The sequence below is a fragment of the Lipotes vexillifer genome, unplaced genomic scaffold, assembly GCF_000442215.2.
Source record: "Lipotes vexillifer unplaced genomic scaffold, Lipotes_vexillifer_v1.1 scaffold532, whole genome shotgun sequence".
Taxonomy (NCBI): domain Eukaryota; kingdom Metazoa; phylum Chordata; class Mammalia; order Artiodactyla; family Lipotidae; genus Lipotes; species Lipotes vexillifer.
Window position 1 is genome coordinate 1,268,582 of NW_006798027.1, and position 14,627 is coordinate 1,283,208.

The window sequence follows — 14,627 nt, forward strand, 5'->3', positions numbered from 1 at the left end:
TTCCTCCTTTTTCTTTTCTATGCCTCCCAGGCTGGCTACCCACTCCTGACTGAGTCAGGTCTTCCTGATCTAGGATCTATTGTTTCCTTATTAGATTTACTCTTTCCTTATTAGCTCCATTTATTCACTTTTAAATTTAACTCTTGGATAACAATTTTATGTCCTTCATTGCAAAGTCCTACTGTAAGTCTACAAATTCCAGTAATAAATAACCCACTGTTTCAATGTATTCCATGCACACAGATGCTACATCTCTAATAAGATAACAAGCTCACTAGGTAACTGATGGATTATATTCTTCTTTTGTGTTCCTTACAGCATGTCACCTAGGCAAAACCCATAAAGTATATTTAATAAATGAATGTTGTCTTGAACTTAACTAATATGAAGAAATGCTTCTCAGGGAAAGGAAAGCAGATGGATGTTTGGCATCCAAGATTCCTAAATGCCAACTAAACTTTAGACACAAGAATCCCTAGGTTGTCTTGAGCCAGGGCATGCAACCCATCTGAACCAGACTAGATAGACGTAGTGTTGACAGTGGAAGAATGCCATGTAAATGAAAGCATTTAATGTAAGTAGTCAATGTCCCCCAAGATTACTAGAAAGCAGTATCATATAATGGAAATGCTTGTTTCTTTGCGAATCAGTCTTGGCTCTGTCATACTCTAGTTGTATGCCTTTGGGCTAGCGACTAAAGACTTTTTGTATCACAGTTTTCTCCATTTATACAAACTAGGGTAATGATAATCCTGACCTAGCTCGCTCAAAGGGTGGTAGTGAAGAGAGAATGTCAGTAATATTTCCTGGTAAACTAGAAAGCATGGGCTAGATATACGGTGGTCTTAATCAGGGATCATCATTTGTAAGGAAAAGAAACCCACTCAAATTAGCTCAAGAAAAATGGGATTCACTGGATGGGTGAGTGGATATTTAGCGGAATTTAGGAATGAGCACATCTTGAGGGCCTGGACCCGGGAATCAGAAAGTGAAGCCCAGGTTACTTACTCCTTCAGCTGAAACCCATGTTTTATTATCTGACCTTTCATGTCTAATTTGTTGCTCTTCCTGTGGGAACTGGCTCACTTTGCTTCAACATGCATCACATAAAAGAAATGGCTAGCCCAGCCCAGATTGATGTGAGTTTTTAGCTCCGGCTCTTTTGTTGCAATTCTGAATTCCTGGGAAATATTGACCTGGCGTGGACCAGATGTTTGCCTCTGATAATCAGCTGTGGCCAAGGAGGCTAGGTCACACATACAAACCTGGCCATCCCTTCACAAGGGCTCAGTTTAGGCTGGCTTCTGTTAATTACCCATAGTTGATTTTGTGAAACTTCTTTGGTTTGAGGAGTTTAAGATATTCAAGAGTCAGACAGCTAGCACTTGTAGTTCCTCAAGTATGCTTAAGATGCTAAGTGAGCCTAATGCAAGGGAAGTTGTTTTTACCCTGCTCTCTTATACTCTCTGGGTTTCAAAGAGTCAGATACAGGGGCTTCCCTGGTGGCGCAGTGGTTGAGAGTCCGCCTGCCGATGCAGGGGACATGGGTTCGTGCCCCGGTCCAGGAAGATCCCACATGCCGCGGAGCAGCTGGGCCTGTGAGCCATGGCTGCTGGGCCTGCGTGTCCGGAGCCTGTGCTCCGCAATGGGATAGGCCACAACAGTGAGAGGCCCGTGTACCGCAACAAAACAAAACAAAACAAAACCCCCAAAAAACAAAAACAAAACAAAACAAAAGTCAGATACAGAAGAAATTGACCCTGATTGAGCAAAGAGGAGGTGATACAATTTTGTCACTCATGATCTTATCTATGGCTAGATGGAAGATGTCCTCATTCCAAGACAGAAATGACATCCAATTTTAATCTTCTGCAGTTTGATACTTTCTTCCATCGGTGTGACCTAGCTTAAAGGTTAATTTTGTGAAAACAAAGAAAAATATGGGTGTAATAGAAGATTTTGGAATGATTCACAGCAAAGTAATACAACTAATTCCAGGGGAAAGTCTACTAATTATATTTTACTTATTCCCTACCTACTTCCAAAAAGGATTTTAGGCACTTTATCAAGACCCAAAGCATAAACACAGTAAAATACAAAAATTAAGTAGTAAAAATGGGATAAATAGAAGAAATTATATTTTAAAATTCTGGCTGATAATTTGTTAATAACTATTTGCAGAAAAATAAAGTTAGATTTCTACCTCATCCCATAGATCAAAATACATTCCAAATGTAATAAAGAGTTAAACATAATTGCTAAACTATAAAGGAACTGGAAAAATACATTTAAGCATTTATCTGTTTTCAGGGCAGGGAGGGAAAAGCATATCTGATTAGTAAAGAAAGAAACCTTAAAGGAAATATGAATAGAGCTGACTACATAAAAATTCAAAACTTCTTGCCTTCACAAAGCACCAAAAACAAGATTAAATGGGGAAAATATTTCTAATACAAATGACAAAGAGTCGATAACTTCACTATGAAATTTAATAGCTTTATCTGTTAAAAATAATAAAAACACAAACCTTCCAATAGATAAATGAAGGACAGAAAACAAGAAATTTTTGAAGAATGAATACAGAAAGCAAATATACATGAAAAGATATTAAACCTAAATAATAAGAAGGAAATGCAAATTAAAATGTTAAAATTCTATGTAACACGTATGATTGGAAAAAATTTTAGCAAATTATAATATCCAAACTGAGAGGAGGTACTGAGAAAAGGGAACTTATATAGCCTGATGATAATAATAAGACCTTCCTGGAGGGCAATGTGGTAATATTTTGAAAAGCTCATGAAACACACTCTTTTTCTCAGAAATTTCATTTCCAGAAATTTGTCCTTGGGAAATAATCAAAAATTTGTGCAAAGATTTATGTGTAAGAATCTTTGTTATTTATTCTTTTTTTGAATAGAAACTATTCCCAAGGTTTTTACAATGAACATTTATTTCTTTTGCAATAAGAAAAATAATAATATATTGCCTTTCTGTATCTATTTAATTGGGAAGTTTGTATACAATGAATTCATTCCCATTAATTGGGAAGTTTGTGCTCAACTTTTTTTTGTTTTGTTTTGTTTTTGTTTGTTTTTAATTGAACATTTTATTTGAGATAATTGTAGATATACATACAGTTGTAAGAAATAATACACAGACGTCCCATGTTGCCTTTACCCAGTTTCCCACAATGGTAAGGTTTTGCAAAACTATAGTACAGTATCAGGACCAGGATATTGATACTGACACAGGCAAGATAAAGAACAACTCCAGGGCTTCCCTGGTGGCGCAGTGGTTGAGATGCTTAAGATGTAATCATGTGAGTAAGATTGGGGGATTGGCATTTTTCACTCAGCTTTAGTTGCTATGTGGCATGTGGGATCTTCCTGGACCAGGGCTGGAATCCGTGTCTCCTGCAATGGCAGGTGAATTCTTAACCACTGTGCCACCAGGGAAACCCTGACTATTTTAAATAACTTTACGCTGAATTGTCTTATTGTTTTGCTTGGTTTGTTGCTGAGCTTTTAGAATTAATTGGCTTATTTGGAAAAATAAATGAAAAACAATGATTAGTATAATATAATCTAAAACAAGTGTCTTCTAATAATTTTAAGCTAACATTATTGTACTTTGGGGGTGATTTGTCCTTCTGGGGAAACTTGTAAAAATAATAAGCTCCCTTATCTAAAGTTTCAAAAGTACTTTACCCCTGTGTCTATTTGCAGCCCCCTATTGAGTAGCCATTATTTCTTGTTCATCACTTTCTAGTTTGGATTTAACTAGATTTGAAGTCATTATTAGGTACTGTTGAATGGCCATTACAGCTTTTTGGAGTTGCTTCTCAATTTTTATTCTCTATGCCTAACTTACAAGGACTCCTTCCTCTTGTTGTTTTTTTTATTGGAGTATATTTGCTTTAAAATGTTGTGTTAGTTTCTGCTGTATGACAAAGTGACTCAGCTATATGTATACATATATCCCTTCCCTCCTAAGCCTCCCTCCCACCCCACCCCCCATCCCACCCCTCTAGGTCATCACAGTGTGCTCAGTTTTGAAGAGTAAAGTAACATTTTTATCATCCGGCATCTTGCTTTGGAAATATCTGATGAGATTGATTAGTAATTAAATAAAAAGACCTTGAGTCATCAAGACTTGTACAAACACTTCGTCCTATTATTATGAGAGCTCCTTGGGGTATTAACTTGGGATTTATTTGCTTTTGTTGTAGACAGAATTTGAAAAAGCTACATTATTTCTTTCCATTCTAGAGCCTGTTGAAGGCAGGCACTGGGTACCAGTAAAGAGCATGGCTGGGGGTCTGAAAAGAAGAGAGGAAAAGTGATGAACTAAATAACAATGACAAAAGCGATGAAACAAACACAAGTCCCCACAGAGCACAGCAGTTTGGGGCCAGTTAGTAACAATCCTTTACATTGAAATGGCTCCTAAAGGCATGGAAGATAATTAGTATTTCCTATGAAGACCTTAGGTCACCTGGAAAAATCAAAAACATTCCATTTTCCCTTGTCTCAAAAAGAAGGAGGTTGTGTAATGCATTTGAAAATTTATATTCGGTATGGTTAAAATAGAGCAAAATTTGGCATTTAAGTACGGTAAGCTTTAATTAACTGGAGAAAACAACCTGGGTGGAAAAATAATCAGAATAAATGAGGTGATCCCCTCCTTTATCACAGAGGTACCAGTAGAATTCCACACTACAGATTCTGTTTTGAAGGAAAAAAAAAAAAAGTGAAGGAATGAAGTGACTTCTGGGAGAGAAGCAATTGGGGTCTGCTCTCATGGGACTCAGGTACACTTGTTCAGCCTTCTGCTGGCCCATCTCACTGGGTGATGTGCATGTGGCCCTTTTTCTGTGCCCCCAGGACTGCCCTCCAGATGCAGAGGACTTCAGAGCCCAGCAGTGTTCAGCCTACAATGATGTTCAGTATCAGGGGCGTTATTATGAGTGGCTTCCAGAGTACAATGATCCTTCTGCCCCCTGTGCACTCAAGTGTCACGCACGGGGACAGAACTTGGTAGTGGAGCTGGCACCCAAGGTCTTGGATGGAACTCGTTGCAATGCTGATTCCTTGGACATGTGTATCAGTGGCATGTGTCAGGTAAGCCACACCTACTTCCTGTACCCCTGGTTCAAGGATGTGCCACGACCACTCTCAGTAATCTTTTTCTTCTGCACTTTTGTTCACGCAGATGAAATATTGTCTTTGATCATTTTAATGTAAAATTTTTTTAGGGAGTGTTACTCACCTGTAGCTTATGTTTTACTTATTTAAAATAGTGTAAATTTTGCCCCTGTAGAATCAAAAGATTACAATATATGACTTGTGGATTTTCTGGATCAGTGGTTCTCCAACTTGAAAGTGCATTGGAATCACATGAAGGACTTGTTAAAACACAGTGTTCTGGGCCCCAATGCCAGAGTGTCTGATCTAGTCGGTCTGGGGTAGGGCCTGAACATGTGCATTTCTAACAAGTTCCCAGGAGGTGCTGATGTTCCTGGCCCAGGGACCCCACTTTGAGAATCACTGCTTTGGAAGACTAATATTGATAGGTTCTCTGACCTTTCTTATTAAAACTAATTCATTGTTTTGGGTCTTTGGGAGCAATGACTTATATATTAATTAATTAGCATGAATGTGTTCCAGCAGACTTTTCAGAGTGGACTTTGGAGAGCTGCAGTGAGTGTGTCTGAGGTATAATCCCACACGGCTTGTAAGGGGTCTGAGGATTCAGGGGACTATGACAGGTTGCTGAGACAGTATGGGGATAGTAGGGAAAGGATAAGAATTCACCCCCGGAGCAATGACTTATATATTAATTAATTAGCATGAATGTGTTCCAGCAGACTTTTCAGAGTGGACTTTGGAGAGCTGCAGTGAGTGTGTCTGAGGTATAATCCCACACGGCTTGTAAGGGGTCTGAGGATTCAGGGGACTATGACAGGTTGCTGAGACAGTATGGGGATAGTAGGGAAAGGATAGGATTCCACCCCATTCCTTTGATCACTGGAAAAAAAAATGTAAACATAATGAATGCCTAGTATTCCATCTACCCAATTATGTTCATAACAAAAATGTAACAGTAGCAAATGAACCTAACCATCTACTAAGTGTCAGACACTGCCAGGCATCTCTGACTTCACATGCTTAGATGAACCGTGGTCTTGTTCCTCAGACTAGTTTCTCCTTCCTACATCTTTTCATCTAGAAAACGGCTTCCAGTTGCTCACCACAAAACCTTGGAGTCATTCTTGATTCTTCTGTTTCAATCCACACATCTAATCCATTGTCAAGTCCTGTCAGTTCTACCTCCAAAGCCTCTTTTGAATCCACCATTTCTATCTCCACTGATTTCCTTCCTAGTCTAAGCCCCACATAAGCTCTGACCTAAACTACAATAGCCTCCTGTCCTGATCTCCCAGCTTCCAACACTGTCCCCATTTGATTCATTCTCCACACAGAGCCAAATTGATTGTCTTAAAGCCTAAATCAGAGTTTTTAACTCCTCCCACCAAAATCCCTAAATGGCTTGTCATTGCATTGATGATGACATCCAGGATGCTTGCTTGCCTTTCCAGCCTCTTCCTTAACTCTTCTCTCCCCTTCCCCACCTTTTAAAAAAAGGACTTAAAACTTTTTAGGTTCAGAGCAAAATTGAGTGGAAGGTACTGATGTTTCCCATATACCCCCTGCCTGCACACATGCAGAGCCTCCACCATTTTCAACACTCCCCCACCAGAGTGGTACCTTTATTACAATTGATGAACCTACATTGATGCATCATAGTCACCCGAAGTCCATAGTTTCCATTAGGGTCCACTCTTGGAGTTGGATATTCCATGGGTTTGGACAAAAGTATAATGACATGTATCTGTCATTGTGGTATCATACAGAGTATTTTCACTCCCATAAAAATCCTCTGTGCTCTGCCTACTCATCCCTCCCACTCTTAACCCCTGGTAACCACTGATCTTTTAACTTCCTCCATAGTTTTGTGTTTTCCAGAATGTCATATAGTTGGAATCATACAGTGTAGGCTTTTCAGATTGGCTTCTTTCACTTAGTAATATGCATCTAAATTTTCTCTCTGTCTTTTTATCACTTGATAGCTCATTTCTTTTTAGTGCTGATTAATATTCCATTGTCAGGATGTGCCACATTTTATTTATTCATTCACCTACTGAAAGACATCTTGGTTGCTTCCAAGTTTCGGCAATTATGAATAAAGCTGCTATAAACATCATGTGCAGGTTTTTGTATGGACGCAACTTTTCAATACATTTGGGTAAATACCAAGGAGTGTGATTGCTGTATCATGGTAAGAGTATGTTTATTTTTGTAAGAGAGTCTCAAACTGTCTTCCAAAGTGACTGCATTTTGCACTCCTACCAGCAATGAGTAAGAGTTGCTGTCATTCCACATCACCTCCAGCATTTGGTGGTGTCATTGTTCCAGATTTTGGTCATTTTAATACGTGTGTAGGGGTATCATATTGTTGTTTTAATTTGCAATTCCCTAATGACATGTAATGTTGAGCATCTTTTCACATGCTTATTTATCACCTATATATCTTCTTTGATGTGGTGTCTGTTCAGGTCTTTTGCCCATTTTTTAATTGGGTTGCTTATTTTCTTATTGTTTAGAGTGATTTATATATTTTGGATAACCGTCCTTTATCAGATGTGTCTTTTGCAAATATTTTCTCCCAGTGTGACTCGTCTTCTTGTTCTCTTGACAGTCAGTGTCTTTTACAGACCAGAGGCTTTTTATTTTATTTTATTTTCATTTAGTTTTTTTAAGATTTTTTTTTGATGTGGACCATTTTAAAAGTCTTTATTGAATTTGTTACAGTATTATTTCTGTTTCATGTTTGGGTTTTTTGGCTGCGAGGCGTGTGAGGTCTTAGCTCCCCAAACCCGTAGAGATCGAACCCACACCCCCTGCATTGGAAGGCGAAGTTTTAACCACTGGACCACCAGGGAAGTCCTGAGGCTTTTGATTTTAATGAAGTCCAGCTTATCAGTAATTTCTTCCAGTGATCATGCTTTTGGTGTTATATCTAAAAAGTCATCACCATAGCCAAGGTCACCTAGGTTTTCTTCTAGGTTACCTTCTAGGAGTTTTATAGTTTTGTGTATTACATTTAGGTCTGTGATCCATTTTGAGTTAGTTTTTCTGAAGGATGTAAGTCTGTGTCTAGATTCATTTTTTTGCCTGTGGATGTGCAGTTGTTCTAGCACCATTCATTGAAGAGACTATCTTTTTTTCCCATTGTATTGCCTTTGCTCCTTTGTCAAAGATCATTTGATTGTATGTCAGTTGTATGTCAGTTGATTTCTGTGCTCTCTATTTCGTTCCATTGATCTATTTGTCTACTCTTTGTCCAATACCATACCATCTTGATTACTTTGGCTTTATTCGTAAGCCTTGAAGTTGGGCAGTGTTAGTTAGTCCCCTGACACTGTTCTTCCCCTTCAGTATTGTGTTGACTATTCTGGGTCTTTTCTCTCTCTTTTTTTTTTTTTTTGCAGTATGCGGGCCTCTCACTGTTGTGGCCTCTCTCGCCGCGGAGCACAGGCTCCGGATGCGCAGGCTCAGCGGCCATGGCTCACGGGCCCAGCCGCTCCGCGGCACATGGGATCTTCCCAGACCGGGGCACGAACCCGTGTCCCCTGCATCGGCAGGCGGACTCTCAACCACTGCGCCACCAGGGAAGCCCCTTTTCTCTCTTTATGTAAACTTTAGAATCAGTTTGTTAATATCCACAAAATAACTTTCTGGAATCAAGTTGGAAAGAGCTAACAGCTTGATAGTATTGAATCTTCCTATCCACAAAAAAGGAATATCTCTCCATTTATTTAGTTCTTCTCAATGTTTTCCACCTGCTGGATCTATCCTCTTTCTGATAGAGGGGTATTGACGTCTCCGACTATAATAGTGGATTCATCTACTTTTCCTTGCAGTTCTGTAGGTTTTTGCCTCGTGTATTTTGGCATTCCATTGTTAGGCATATGCACATTAAGAATTGTTATGTTTTTTTGGAGTATTGACACCTTTATCATTACATAAATACCCTTGATAACTCCCCTTGCTCTGAAGTCTGCTCTGTCTGAAACTAATATACCTACCCCTGCTTTATTTTTATTAATGTTAGCATACTGTGTCTTTCTCCATCCCTCTACTTTTAATTTATAGATGCTTTTATATTTAAAGTGGGTTTCCTCAGACAACAGATAGTTGGATCTTGTTTTTTGATCTACTGTGACATTCTCTGTCTTTTTAATTGGTACATTTAGACTCACTGCCATACCCCAGTACCCTGACAGTGTCTGACCCCATCAAAAGTCCTCACTTAAAAACTGATTGAATAAATGAGTCTTATCTACTCGCAAATGCAGAGGCTTTTCATAACTCTTGGTCTTTCTTTCATTTCTCTCTCAGCCTCCAATCCTGAATTTTCTAGTTTAAGCTTGATATCCATTCTGGGAGATTCCACAAATTCCTCCAATACACCGTCGGAATTCCTCCAATCCCCACTCCTTCTCAAATGAACTAGTATTGTTCTTCCCAGATCCACTAGTTATTCTAACTGCTATTTCTATTCATTTCTGCTTGTGACACCACGATTCTCAGTGTTACCTTCCTGAATTCATATTGTAGTCACCGAGTGTATTTGCTTGCATGTCCTCTATCCCGGTACCTCTGTCAGATCTCTCACATTTTACTCTTCTTTCCTCTCTCACTTTCACCTTTCTACCCCAAGACTAAACTAGTCAGTCTCCCTTGGTAGCCTAACCAATCTCTCTTCCTTTCTTTCCTACTCTTAAACCACCTTATTTGATGTTTGCTCTTGCTTAATCTTCCCTAAGGTCAGAGTTTACTGCTTCACTTTTCTATATCTCATATGCTGTCAGTGGTTTCCCTTTGTAACCACCAGTTAACTTTTGAGCTCTTCCGCTAAGTGATAATAATAGCTATTATTTGTCAATGGAATTATGCTTTTTTGTTTTCCAAGTTTTTGACGATGAGTGTGTATTGCTTTTATAATGAAAAATAATTGTTACTGACAAACAATTTAATCTGGGCTAAAGAAGAGCAATGTGATCGAGGTAATGTTTTGACCCTGAGGTTTTGAAAAGTTGAGTAGAAGTTACATATATCAAGATGAGGAAGAGAATCCCAAGCACAAGGAATAGTGCTGGTGAAGAGATGTGATAGTAGGTGTGTTTAAGCATCTTTGACTCATTCTGTAGAGCTGAGGTGAAAAATACCTGTGGGATAATGCTTGAAACTGAGGCAACAGATGTAGGTGGAAACCAATCATGAACTTATTCTGATAGTTATAAGAGGAGAGGAGATTGAAGAATTTTATAAGAAATAGCTGAGTTGGGATTGTTTTTAGAAAGATCACTCAAGTGGCAATGTGGCAGATTATTTGGGGAAGACAGGGTTGGAGCAGATAATAATAGGTCAAGTTGGGATAACAAGGGCTTAAAGTAAGGTGGAGGTAGGGTGACTGAAGAAGGGGAGACAAATTCTACAGATTAAAGAAGCAGATCTTTTAGGGCTGGATGTTCGGTTGGATGTGGGAAAAAAAGAGAGAGAGAAGTTGAGAATGATGTCTGGATTTCTGACATAATAACTAAGTAGATGATGAAGCCCTTCACCAAGACAGAAAATACTGAGTGAGGGCCAAGTATGTGGGGAAAAGATGATGAGCCTGCTGTACCTGTGGATATCCAAGTTGAAACATGAATCTAGAGCTTAGGAGAGAATTCTAGATGAGGAATATAGATCTGGGGGTCGTCCCATGGTTAAAGCTAATGTATGTCCTTAGGGACTGAATGAGAAGGGCAGATTCCCAAGGACGGAGTTCTGGCCCCATCATTTCAGGGGCAAGCATTGGAAGAGGTACACATGATGGAGACTACACAAAACAGTCTTCTGTTTAATAGAAAAGTGGGAAAAAACAAGATATGGGTGGGTGAGTGTTTAAGAAGGAAGTTCGCAGTGCCAAATACTTCAGAGAAGTCGAGAGGGAAAAGAACTGAAATATGTCTGCTTCATTTGGACCAAACAGAGATCATTGGTGACCTCAGCTTAAGCAGTCTAAGTGACATGGTTGGAGTGAACACTGCTTGGTGCAGGATGTATTAGTTTCCTGTGACTGCTTACTGTCTCTGAGCCTTGGTCTCTTCAGTCTGTGTAAAGGAGATGTTACTCTCCTTATAGGTCCTATTTTAAATTTGTTCTTTCATTAATCAACTATACTCCAATATAAAATAAAAAGTTTAAGAAAAAGAAATGGTATGGATATTGACTCTTTATCTTATGAGGTGTGGAGGTCTCAAGAACCTGTTACATTGATAATTACAGAATTGCCTGGAAAAATAAAAAGTATTCTCAAATAAGAAGGATAATCTGAAAGGATGAAAAGTTACCCATAGAGTACAGTTCATCATCCTTATTACCAAACTGTTGATGGTCTAATATTGCCCAGTTTTGCTGAACATGTAAACCCAGCTCATCACTGAGACACTGTCTTGTGGCCTTTCCTTTAAGGCTCTCAATGCAGCAGGAAGGGTCTGAGGACAAGAGAGGCAGACATGAACTAAAGGTACCACTGGAAAGAAAGTAATTTTGAATCATGCTGAAAACTCACGTGTAGCCTGTAAACCATTAAACAAAGTTATGATAAATACAGACACAAAAATCCTCAACAAAATACTAGCAAACTAGAATCCAACAACACATTAAAAGGATCATACACCATGATCAAGTGGAATTTATCCCAGGGATGCAAGGATTCTTCAATATACACAAATCAATCACTGTGATACACCATATTAACAAACTGAAGAATAAAAACCAAACGATCATCTCAGTAGATGCAGAAAAAGCTTTTGACAAAATTCAACACCCATTTATGATAAAAACTCTCCAGAAAGTGGGCATAGAGGGAACCTACCTCGACATAATAAAGGCCATATACAACACACCCACAGCAAACATCACTCTCAATGGTGAAAAACTGAAACCAGGGCTTCCCTGGTGGCGCAGTGGTTGAGAGTCCGCCTGCCAATGCAGGGGACGCGGGTTCATGCCCTGGTCTGGGAAGATCCCACATGCCGCGGAGCGGCTGGGCCCGTGAGACATGGCCGTGGAACCTGCGCGTCCGGAGCCTGTGCTCCGCAACGGGAGAGGCCACAACAGTGAGAGGCCCAAGTACTGCAAAAAAAAAACAACTGAAACCATTTCCTCTAAGATCAGGAACAAGACAAGGATGTCCACTCCAGCTACTCTCATTCAACATAGTTTTGGAAGTCCTAGCCACAACGATCACAGAAGAAAAAGAAATAAAAGGAATAGAAATTGGAAAAGAAGAAGTAAAACAGTCACTGTTTGCAGATGACATGATATTGTACATAGAAAATCCTAAAGTTGCCACCAGAAAACTACTAGAGCTAATCAATGAATTTGGTAAAGTTGCAGGATACAAAATTAATGCACAGAAATGCATTCTTGCATTCCTATACACTAATGATGAAAAATATGCAAGAGAAATTAAGGAAACAATCCCATTTGCCATTGCAATAAAAGAATAAAATACCTAGAAATAAACCTACCTAAGGAGGCAAAAGACCTGTACTCAGAAAACTATAAGACACTGATGAAAGAAATCAAAGATGACACAAACAGATGGAAAGATATACCATATTCTTGGATTGGAAGAATCAATATTGTGAAAATGAGTATACTACCCAAAGCAATTTACAGGTTCAATGCAATCCCTGTCAAATTACCAATGGCATTTTTCACAGAACTAGAACAAAAAATCTTAAAATTTGTATGGAGACACAGAAGATCCCGAACAGCCAAAGCAGTCTTGAGGAAAAAAAAAAAAAATGGAGCTGGAAGAATCAGGCTCCCTGGCTTCAGACTATACTACAAAGCTACAGTAATCAAGACAGTATGGTACTGGCACAAAAACAGAAATATAGATCAATGGAACAGGATAGAAAGCCCAGAGATAAACCCACCCACATATGGTCAACTAATCTATGACAAAGGAGGCAAGAATGTACAATACAGAAAAGACAGTCTGTTCAATAAGTGGTGATGAGTAAATTGGACAGCTACATGTAAAAGAATGAAATTAGAATGCTCCCTAACACCATACACAAAAATAAACTCAAAATGGATTAAAGGCCTAAATGTAAGACTGGACACTATAAAACTTAGAAGAAAACATAGGAAGAACACTCTGTGACGTAAATCACAGCAAGATCTTTTTTGGTCCACCTCCTAGAGTAATGTAAATAAAAACAAAAATAAATAAATGGGACCTAATGAAATTTAAAATCTTTTGCACAGCAAAGGAAACCGTAAACAAGATGAAAAGACAGCCCTCAGACTGGGAGAAAATATTTGCAAACAAAGCAACTGACAAAGGATTAATCTCCAAAATATACAAACAGCTTATGCAGCTCATATCAGAAAAACAAACAACCCAATCAGAAAATGGGTGGAAGACCTAAATAGACATTTCTCCAAAGAAGACATACAGATGGCCAAGAGGCACATGAAAAGATGCTCAACATCACTAATTATTAGAGAAATGCAAATCAAAACTACAGTGAGGTATCACCTCACCCCAGTCAGAAAGGCCATCATCAGATAATCTACAAACAATAAATGCTGGAGAGGGTGTGGAGAAAAGGGAACTCTCTTGCACTGTTGGTGGGAATGTAAATTGATACAGCCACTATGGAGAACAGTATGGAGGTTCCTTAAAAAACTAAAAGTAGAATTACCATATGACCCAGCAGATACCCAGAGAAAACCATAATTCAAAAAGGCACATGCACCCCAATGTTCATTGCAGCACTGTTTACAATAGCCAGGTCATGGAAACAACCTAAAGGCCCACTGACAGCCGAATGATATGGTACATATATACAGTGATGTGGTACATATATACAATGGAATATTATGCATCCATAAACAGGAATAAAATTGGGTCATTTGTAGAGACGTGGATGGACCTAGAGACTGTCATACAGAGTGAAGTAAGTCAGAAAGAGAAAAACAAATATCGTATATTAAGGCATATATGTGGAATCTAGAAAAATGGTACAGATGAACCTGTTTGCAAGGCAGAAACAGAGACACGGATGTAGAGAACAAATATATGGACACCAAGGGGGGAAATGGGGGTGGGATTAATTGGGAGTTTGGGATTGACATATATACACTAATATGTATAAAATAAATAACTAATGAGAATGAGCTGTATAGCACAGGGAACTCTACCTCACTTCGCTGTATAGTAGAAACTAATCCAACATTGTAAAGCAACTATACCCCAATTGAAAAAAAAAACGAAAACAAAAGAAAGAGTTGATTTTGCTATTAAGGACAAATATAAATAGTTGGTTTTACAGTGATTTTTTTAATTTATAAGGCAGCATGAAAATAAGTACAACTAGTTTATGTGATACACTTAAAAAACATTAAAGTTCATTTAAACAAAACAAATTCGTTCTTTCATGAACAACATTTCAGGAGCCCAGCAGAACAGCTGTCACCCAGGAGCCCTGTAGG

The 14,627-nt window shown here is 38.7% G+C and overlaps 1 protein-coding gene across 1 annotated transcript in view; it reads left to right on the forward strand.

The window, feature by feature from the left end:
• Window positions 1-14,627, forward strand: part of ADAMTSL3 (ADAMTS like 3) — a 371,609-nt gene that overhangs the window by 149,001 nt on the left and 207,981 nt on the right. Inside the window, 1 exon segment of the mRNA XM_007470069.1 lies at window positions 4,887-5,123. Coding sequence (XP_007470131.1) covers window positions 4,887-5,123 — 237 coding nt within the window.